General features: G+C 39.6%; 1 protein-coding gene across 1 annotated transcript in view; it reads left to right on the top strand.

Annotated features, from left to right (window-relative positions):
* The window catches only part of TTC37 (tetratricopeptide repeat domain 37), a gene marked incomplete at both ends in the record, with an annotated part of 32,951 nt that overhangs the window by 352 nt on the left and 22,558 nt on the right, over nt 1–10,041 (top strand). The window contains 7 exons of the mRNA XM_009867890.1: nt 3,163–3,296; nt 3,918–4,004; nt 4,094–4,197; nt 4,297–4,423; nt 5,542–5,721; nt 6,553–6,677; nt 7,127–7,380. Coding sequence (XP_009866192.1) covers nt 3,163–3,296; nt 3,918–4,004; nt 4,094–4,197; nt 4,297–4,423; nt 5,542–5,721; nt 6,553–6,677; nt 7,127–7,380 — 1,011 coding nt within the window. The remainder of the gene's footprint in view (nt 1–3,162; nt 3,297–3,917; nt 4,005–4,093; nt 4,198–4,296; nt 4,424–5,541; nt 5,722–6,552; nt 6,678–7,126; nt 7,381–10,041) is intronic.

The raw sequence follows: 10,041 nt of genomic DNA, 5'->3' as shown, positions 1-10,041 counted from the left end.
ATAGAGTACTCTGCTAATCAGAACTACAAAGCTGTTCAATAGTTAATATTTAGAAGGTTTGCGTGTTCTGTTGTGGTTCTTCGGTTGGTGGTTGACTGACTGCTGAACAGCAGATAATTGCCTGAAACCACAAGGGTAGGTGTCACAAATCTTTAACCTTGTAGACATCATATCCAGTCTCACAAGATTTTAGCCATGTTAATGTGAAATGTAGAAATGTTTTATTAATACAACTGCATCTTAAGAAACCTCAGTGTAAATCTTCATCTGTGCTAGCTGATAATGAGGGCAGGTATTATGATCTGGAGATGCATACTAACCTGCATAGAGCCTTTATCTGATAGTTCTACATTAAGAGACAGCCAAAGTGGACCTTTTTTTTGACTGGGGCAAAGGCAATGAAAAACTTCTCAGGAGAGACTTGGAAGAGGTGAAAGTAAGCAGATGTGTCTGAACAGTCATGGGAAATCATTGAAAGTAAGGGGAAGTACTTGCAAGTGAGGGAGATTGAAAAGGCCTCTAAATTTGGGTGGAGTAAATGTGAAAACAGGAAAAACAAAGTAGGTAAAGAAAAATGTATTGCAGAAAAAAATGAAAAAGATCTGATTCTTTTCCCATCTGAGTTTGATGTGGAAACGCTTAGGATGACTTCTACACCATGACCCTTCTTTTCAGGGGTTTCATCAAACAACTTGTCTCTGATCATAGAGTCTTGACACCCACATTCTTGGAGGTAGACAGTGTGACCCCTAACATTTAAAAAGGATTCAAGGAAAAATCTAGGAAGCCAGCAAAGGTCTGATATATTTGGTGGCCGAATTAGTTAAAACTGAAAGCACCAAGTTGGGGAATTTATGTAGAAAAATTATCTGTGGGACAGACAGCATGGCTTTTGTAAAGTGAAGTTGTTTTTTAAGAGCTCCTTGAAGGAATTTTGAAGCACATAGATAAGGGAGATGTGATACAGTCTTCTCTGGTTTCCAGGTGGTAATTAACAGGATCTTAAAAGACTGTTAAGAAAAGTAAGGAGCCTTGGGTTAAGAAGTAACGTTGTGGCATTGAGTGGTTTTTGTCAGTTTTAAGTAAGTTTAAATAAGTTGAAAGCTAGAGCACTATGTAGTAATAACATAATTTTTGGGCTGGAAGGGTGTCTCCCTGACATTTTCACCAATGCCTGTGTTGTTCATGCTCTTTTCTAGTCATTTATGAATGCTGAGTAATTTGGTTATAAAGTTTGCTGCTATTCAAAGCAGATTGCAAAACTGTAAGAGGAAGTCACTGGGGTGGGTAACTAGGTGTTAAAATAATGAAAACAAAAAATCCATGGTCTTAAATGTAAAGTCATGCAGTTATGGGAAGAAGTGTTCCCACAAAGCTAGACTCAGTCTTGTTAAAGTTAGACTCAGTCTTGTTAAAGTAGAGACCAGAAAGGTTCCGATTTCATGTGAAAAAATAGGACTGTGTCCTTCACCTTCTGTGCTTTGCAGGAAAATCAAATATTAGGAATTACAGAGAAAGGGATGGGTGGTGAAACAGGGCACCAACATGCAGGTTTTTAAGAACTTTAGCACTATGGTGAAATCTTAATGCATTTTTGATACCTATCCACCCCTTCTCAAAAACAAAATAGTAGAATTTAATAGACTAATAGTAAGGATGATCAAATGCCTGTAAAGTGCAGCATGTGAGAACAAATAATTAGCCTGTAAAGTCCTTTTCTAGCCTGGAAAAGAGACGGTTTTGAAATCTGAGAAGTTGCAAGTGATGTGGAAGATGAGTAACAATCAAGTGGTCTGTTTTTTGTGTGAGGTCCAGTTAGTGCTGAATGAAACTAAAAGCTGGCAGATTGAGAACAAAAAAAAAGTTTTACTTCTTGATGCAAGATGTAAGTAAGCTAGTGTGCCTTGCTGAAAGATGCTGTTGATGCAGAAAGGTTCAATGAGTCCTAGGAGTATGTGGAAAGTTGGAGAGAGTTCTGGGGAAGGATTGCTTTATGCTTTGCCTGTCGTACTATGTCAAGTCAGACAAAAGTTCACCACGTGTGAAAATAAATATAGTTAATTGAGTTATTCAGAAAGTTCTTGCCCTTGAAGAGTGCTGAAGCTCAACAGAGATATTCTCTGAGGTGAGATTATACTGGAGCAGTAATCATTTTTACTGTGTATAAAGGTGCAATATTACCTTTGCAAAGGCACAGAGTTAAATCTCTAGTTTCCAAAATATGTTTTTTACTCCAACACTGAAGTGTAAAACAACTTGTTTATTGTTCAGAATATAGATTGGAAAAATGTATCATTCTGTTTATAAGGCCAGCAGGTAGAAAGCAATCAAGTCTCTCCACATGCCTGAGAGGACCTTCCTAAAATGGATTTAACTTTTACACTTGAATGGATAGCAATTTTAGAGAAAAATCTCTTCACCACAGGGGAGAGCAGTCAAAAAGATTGTTCTGTTAGGTGGTGCTCCATTAGAATGAAAAGTTGTAATTAACAAGATTTTAAAAATATTAGGAACCTTGGTGCTCTTTGTAGTTCATTTTTCTATTTTTACGTGATTGTCCTGGTTTGAGCTAAACAGGACCAATTCTACTCAGTGATTTGACTTTCCAGCTCAGTCTATTCTAAGAGGCAGACATCACTTTCTGAAGGTAACTGCGTGTTTGTGCAGACAGGGCCTGCTGCTGGAAGGAATAACGCTGGTGTTCATAGTTACTGTGAAGGATGAAGATGCAGAAAGAGTCTGGCTGATACTTGCATGTGTCACAAAGAAGTATAAAAGTCACTCCTGCAAGGAGGAGCAGGCGAGACAAGTGACCCAAACCCAACCAAGAAAGTATTCCATTCTATATATGTCATGTTCAGTATAAAGCTGAGGGATCACAAGGATTAAGGCCTCTTCCCTGGAAGGATTTAAGGAGAGGCTGGATGTGGCACTTAGTGCCGTGGTCTGGTCAGTGTGATAGTGTTGGGACATATGCTGGGTTTGATGATCTCAGAGGGCTTTTCCAGTCTCAACAATTCTGTGGTTCTGTGATTCTTTAGTGGCCAATTTCAGAGGAGGACTCGCCGTGGGGAGGAGTAGAGTTTAACAGAGAGCATCTGTCATTTATTTAGTGGCTGGACCAGCCCTAACCCTTGACATTAATTGAACTTTTGTCGACAGGTCTTGAGACTCTTGGAACTCCTGAGGGTCCTAGCTTTCGATGGAAGAACCTTATCCTTCAGTTGAAAGCAGAGGCTTTGATTAAAATAGCAGATGATGATGCTGCAGAAGAAGCCATTAAAGCACTTGAGCAGGTATTTTCGTTGATTAAAATGTACATTTATTTTTTTAATTGTAAAAAATACTGTCATCTTGCTGTACTAAAAACTCAAGCAGTGTATTTCACCTCTTGCCTCCTTTTTACATTCTATGTGATTTAGACAACTCCTACAAACTGTGGTGTGGTCAGAACATTCCTTCCTTCTATACTTTCTTAGACTTTGCTGCAACTCTTTAAATTCTGATTTTAGAAGCTCTCACTTTTGACCTTGTCTGGTCTTGGTCAGTGCTGATGGGTTCTTGGTAGTTCTATGGCTGTTGTTCATCTTAATTTGAATTATTGTTGTAATCCTGGTCTCCGTGTCCTTTATTTATCTGCCATTGGTCATAAACAGGACTGTATTACTTAAATATTAAATGGTTAAGCCTTAAGCAGAAGATGCTTCCCTTCTTTTTGATTTCACAGTTTCATTCTTCACTGTTCAAACTTCTGTCCTTTCTCCTTGATCTCTACAATCTCCTACGTGTTCTCCATCAAAGTTAGTCTAAGGCTTCTTCTTGTCTTTATCTTCATGCAGTCTCCCTGCTTTTGACTCTTTTAATTTCTTAATGTGTGGACAGAATAACTTGGTGATGTCTGTTGCTTGGTTTTGTAGATCGTGGATGCAAGCAGTGATCCATTGGTTTTAGCCATCAGAGGTCGTGCTTATCTGAACAAAGGTTTAATGGATCAAGCTTCAAAGGTGAGTGCTGTATTATCATTCCTGTGTGCTGTCTAGAATTCTTGGTTGCGTAGGGCAAATAACTAAGGAAGAACGATGTCCTCTTGCAGATTTCAGAAGAGCTTCTGTTATCGCACCCTGATCTGGCTGAGTCCCATGCTCTAGAGGGTTTCATCCACTATTCCCAAAAGAATTATGAACAGGCAGAAATAAGGTAGATTTTTTTTTTCCCCCGTCTTTTAGTGTTTAGTGAAAGAAAATAGTGATTTGCAGCTTTTGAGAATTTGTCTGATCCTCTGTTCCTTTTGTTTAGTTTTCTAAATGCTATTGAAAGGAAGACCGAAACTGCAGAGTACCATCAGTACCTGGGGCTCACCTATTGGTTCATGAGTGATGAGACAAAAAAAGACAAAGGAAAAGCACTCACTCAGTTCTTGAAGGTAAAGGCTGCTGTAACAATTCGTTTAGAATTGGTGTTTTCCTGTATCAGAAATGAAGTACAGAAAATCCACTGACTGGAATGACAGACTTGAATATGCTGCTTGTTACGGTTTACAAGCCTCCACAGCCTTTAAACCAAGTTCAGCGCTGCAGAAAGACATTGCAGGGAGCTGTGCAGTTACCTGGAACCTCCCTGATTTTGTTTTCCTGTTTTCACCTAATTCTTGAGGCCTTTGATTTAGCCAAATATAATGATTCTCTAAATCTTCTCTACTTGAGCGTTGGAAAATTGAATCCTGTAGGTGTACAGCATTGGTGTTTGAAGACAAAATTCAAATTGGAAAAAATTGGGGGAGGAAAAAAAGATAAGAATGGTGTTCCAGTTTTGTTGTTTGTCTGTGGAAGAAATCCTTCAAAACCTCACAATTTATATGCTTCTACTGATCTTTGAGTTTTTGGTGGTTGTGGCTTTTTCTCTGAACATAGGTGGGAAAGTAAGTCTGAAATATTTAGTCTGACATCTTTACTGGGAACATGGAAGTATACAAAATAAGTCCCTAAACTTTGTAAACTCACCTTATAACTTCATGATCAATGTTAGCAACTTAAATCATTGCCCGTTGTTTGCACTTCCATAACAGCAAAGTGGAGAACGTAGTTGAAGCAAACAGTACCTTTGGTTCTGAACTGTTTTATGTGATGGGTTTAGGTTTTCTTATTGTTGTCAAAGCTGTTCTCTACTGCTTGGGGGCTGTGCGTTTCTTAAGTATAAACAAATCTGCCAACTGTAAAAAGGGCTTAAACCTTAGAAAAGGCTGGAATTAAATGTGATATATTATATGAAGAATATGTACATAACAGTTGAAACAGAGTAGGATATGAAGATGATGGGATGTAGTAAGGAATTATTTTCTCCTATTAGCTTTGTGTCATAAGGTTTATAGGAGATTCCGCAAATATGTAAAGCTGAAATCTTGAAGCTTGACTAGTCAGACATGTCATGGAAGAAGCGTAAATAAGTTGATCGCAGAGAGCGAGCAAGTAATTATCACCAGACCTGTCAATCACTATCATCCTTCAAAATACTGTCTTACGTTGTGTTCGTATTTCCTCATAGGCTGCAAAATTGGACAGCTACTCGGGAAGTGCCTTTTGTTATTTAGGTAACTACTACAGAGACGTTGCTGGAGACAAAAGTAGAGCTCGTGGTTGTTATAAAAAGGCTTTTGAACTGGATGGAACTGATGAAGGATCTGGAACAGCAGCTGTAGACTTAAGTGTGGAACTTGGAGACATGGTATTGTACAATCAGGGCTTTGGGTTACTGCTCCTCTGTTTTTCTGTTAATCCTGGTTTTTGAGGATTCACTTCAGGTTTCCTCTGTATTTGAGAATAAGATCTGAAAACAGATGTTCTGTCAGTGCTTAAAAGCTTTCATAGCTGGACTTGCTTCATTTTTATGCTTCAATTCTAAATTAAATCTGTCTCAGGAGAAAGGATGGGAGACCAAGCATAGCATTGTGGTTGTCACGTATGTGATTGAGAGGAAGGATTTTTTTCTGTAGGTGACATGAAGAGAAGGTTAGTTTTCTTCTCATATTTAACTTGTGCCACTTCTTTTCTCCATCTTACACCTTGCTGCTCTCAGGAGAAGCATACAAAACCATGAGAGCATGTGAAAAATATTTCTTTTATAGCTTATTTTGTATAAAAAGCTCTTAAGCCTATGATATTACGGAGCAAGAAAACAATCCATACTTTGACAGACTCCATTTGAATATCTGGAAAGTCAGTCTAAGTATCTGAATTCCTGCTAATACTTATATCCTTCTCTAGTTTAAAAAAAAGAAATTAAAAAGTAGTCTCTACAAAAGTGCAGGAAGCTATTGTCTATTTGCAAAGATGTGCATAAAAATAATCAGGTCTCTAGATGTGATAATTTTCCTCCTCTAATCTGCCACTCAGCTTGCCAGCTTTAAAAGACTCTTGTGACGTTTCTTCATTACAGTAATTAGCAGATTAGACAGTTTAATGGTTTGATAGATTAGCAATATTCTCCTTTATCAAGAACTTTGTTCTTCACACATTATATATGTTTACTAACCTGGTGGTTTTGGTGCTTTGTTAGGACACTGCTCTGTCAATCCTGAATGAGGTAACTGCAAAAGCAAGTCCTGGTACAGCGAAGTGGGCCTGGCTTCACCGTGGAATTTACTACCTGCAAATTGGTGAACCCTTACGAGCAGTGGCTGAGTAAGAGAACTGGTGGTTGGTTTAAGCCATTTTCTCTAAATCCCAGTGAAACGGTCTGTGATTTTACTGAGTTCTGACACTACGTTAGCTGTTTATAGGATGGCTTGTACTAAACAATGGGAAGCAGTTCTGAGCAAGCTGTTTCTCCTTCAATTCCAAAATTAGCATAATATATAGTCTTGTTGGCCTAGCAGTGTTCTCTGCTAACAAGTCTGGTGACAGGCTTGTCATAGACAAGCAAGGTATAGCACTGAATGATGAGCCAAGATTTAGTACGATGTCTGAAGTTGTATAATGTGCTCTGAAGATGAAACACTGCTATGCTGTGTTTAAAAGTTCTGTGTAACAGCACATTTGTGTCCGGAGAGTATTCAATATAAAGAAATAATTTGTTTATGCTAACATGTATCGCCTTTTATGGAAATAAATTTGTATCTTGATATTTCCAGTTTGCAGGCAGCTCTCAGGGCTGATCCAAAGGATTCCAACTGCTGGGAGTCTTTAGGGGAAGCCTACTTGGAGAGAGGTAGCTATTCAACAGCTCTGAAATCCTTCAGGAAAGCAAGTGAGCTGAACCCAGAGCTTGTGTACAGCATTTTCAAAGCTGCAGCAGTTGAGCAGATTCTAGGCAAATACGAAAACGCTATAGCAACCTACCAACAAATCTTAAAGAAGACAGAAGATTACGTGCCTGCACTGAAAGGTAATATGGCTGAATTTGAAAGTGTTTACTCTTTCTCCCTCTCCACTCTGTAGTGCTTTAGTCTTGTGGAGAGGTTCGTGGTGTGTTGAGGTTTGACTGCGTGGAAGGATAGAGTTGGATTTTTGCCATGTAGAGTACCATGATCCTCTGCATGAAAGCTACGGTGTAGTGGCCTGCAAGTTTCTGAAGAGCTGGTAACCCACGATGCATGGAAGTGATTATTTATCTTTCAAGTAAGTGCGAAAGGTAATTATTCCTGTGTAGCTACCAGGCCAAGCGCATAGAATAATTCAAGATAGATGGAGGAGGCCAGCTCATTGTGCTGCAGTTTCAGCTAAGCAGTCAAACAGTGGCTCAACAGGCAATGGAGTCAGGCTGGCATTTCAGAGAGGTGGGCTAGACTAACTTTCTGATGCTCCTAACCATGCATTCCTCATTCTTCTGTTAGCTGTAGAGATTCAGAACCCTTTGAGCTTCTTCAGGTCATGAAAAGTAGCGGTAAATGTTCCTAAGACATCTCACCAGTGGTGATTGGTAGAGGACTTCAGTATATAGCCAGGAGCAGAGAGCAGTGGGGGAACTGAAACTCCTTTCAGGTGACAGAAATGAGATTCTCAAGATATGTAATATTGGGAGGGTATAAAATTTTGATAGCCAATGAAGAACTGGTTCACATTCTCCCAGCCACTTGGTTTTCAGTCGCTCTCGATGCGTGCATCCCTCTGAAATAGACGTTACTTGATTTTTAAGTTATGATGTGTTGGTTTTTTGTGCGTAAGGCCTTTTAGATTTTTGAGTGAATATAAGTTGATTCTTGTAAAACTAAGTCAGAGGTTCTGGGTTACTATTAAACAGCAAGACTTTCATCTGAGAAGGCTCACAGGGTGTTTGTCCCTCTACCTCCTCCTCTGTAATTTTGTCACTTGCGAGTTTTCCATACTGAAGGGAGGTGGCAAAAGCTCCATGGTGGAGTTGGAGGGTATTGCGGAGAGGCAGTTTGACTAGTTGTCATGCAAGAAGGCAACAGCTGACAGCAGTTTGCAAAGGTGTTATATAGAACCGTACACATGTATATGGCTTTTTTGTTGTCTGTAGGTGACAGCTGACAGCATTACTCAGAGTGAAATGCAGAGAGAGGGCATAAGCGCATGGTATTGAGGTTTCTCCCCCTCCAGTTTCCTCTATATTTATTCTTTTCTTAAATCTCCTAAATCTTTACTCATAAATCTCTCTCATTCTGTTAGTTCCAGATGCTACTCTGAGTCTCAGAACAGCCTTCTTGGAGGCTGTTTAATATTTAGTGTTATATGCTACATTTGTGGGCTGCCTTAAAACTTTCTGAAACATACGTTGGTGTTCTTCCGGTACTGTTCTGATCAGTTTGGACAGTTTTTAAATTGAATTGTTGGAAGCGTAGTCTTCTTGTACATAAGAGAATAACTTAACTGATGTTACTTGAATGCATCTTTTTGATGTGTATTATTTTTGTGTTACTAAATGTTGTATTTATTCTGTCTATGCCCCAGCATATTTTTTAGTGTATAATTTCGGGAGATAAAATCAGTATTGTTTTTAGATTACAGAGTTTCTTGACATCTAAGAAGCTCATGGTCTTGGGACTTCTCTTTAATCAAGATAAATATCTAGAGAGGGTGAGATAAAAATGTTAGCAAAACATGTCTGCTATGATTAGTAGTTAGTAAAGGTAGGTTACTATGAGGAAGGTAGCTTCAGAACTGTGAAAATTATATTGAGAACAAGTGGTACTCATAGACAGTGAGTTGCTGCCAGACAGCTGGTGCAAGCAAGGGTATAAAGCAAGCAGTTGCCTTGTTGGTTCCAAAATGCTAGAAATTACAGCATTAGATGCAGTTCCTTTTTAACAGTTATTTCTGTACGTGGTGAGTTGGCCCAGTGCCTGCCAACCCTCACTGTCACTCCATATCTCAGCAGAATGGAGGTAGGGGAGAAAATAAGATGGAAAAAGCCATAGGCTAAGATTAATGTAGTTTAATAAGGCACAAGCAAATGCCACGCATGAAAGCAAAGGAAAACAAAAGATTTATTCTCTTCTTCCCACAAGCAGTTGGTGTCCAGCCGCTTCCTAGGAAGCAGGGCTTCGGTAGGCGTAGCGGTTGCTCTGGAAGGCAAACGTAATAACAAAGGCCCCTGCCACTCCTCTTCCGCCTCTCTCTTAGCTTTTATTACTGAGCAGATGTGATAGGGCCTGGAATATCCCTTTGGGCAGATCAGATCAGCTGTCCCAGCTGTGTCCTCACTGAAGATCGTGCCCACCCTCAGCCCACTGGCGTTGGGGAGCGAGGTGGGGGAATGTTGGAGAGACAACCTCGGTGCTGAGGGAGTCCTGCTCGGCGGTGTGTTACCAACACCTTTCCAGCTGCCCCTACAAAGCACAGCACTGTGAGTGCTGCAGTGGCGGAAATTACCTCCATCTCAGCCAGACCCAGTAAACCATATGAAGTAAGTTCTTACACGAATAGGATTTAATGATGTTGATTCCAAGTCTTCTTCAAAGATAACTTTTCCTTTTGCCTGCATTGGCATTCTTTCTCCTTCTTTTGTTTTGGCAATGATGTTTGACTTGTGGGGCGTTTGTCAAAGACTTATCAATAAAAACCAGATTTCTTATGAGGACAGGCC

Source organism: Apaloderma vittatum, unplaced genomic scaffold, assembly GCF_000703405.1.
Source record: "Apaloderma vittatum isolate BGI_N311 unplaced genomic scaffold, ASM70340v1 scaffold10914, whole genome shotgun sequence".
Classification (NCBI taxonomy): Eukaryota; Metazoa; Chordata; class Aves; order Trogoniformes; family Trogonidae; genus Apaloderma; species Apaloderma vittatum.
The sequence above is the reverse complement of the archived record's forward strand: the minus strand, read 5'-3'. Positions and strand labels throughout refer to the sequence as shown.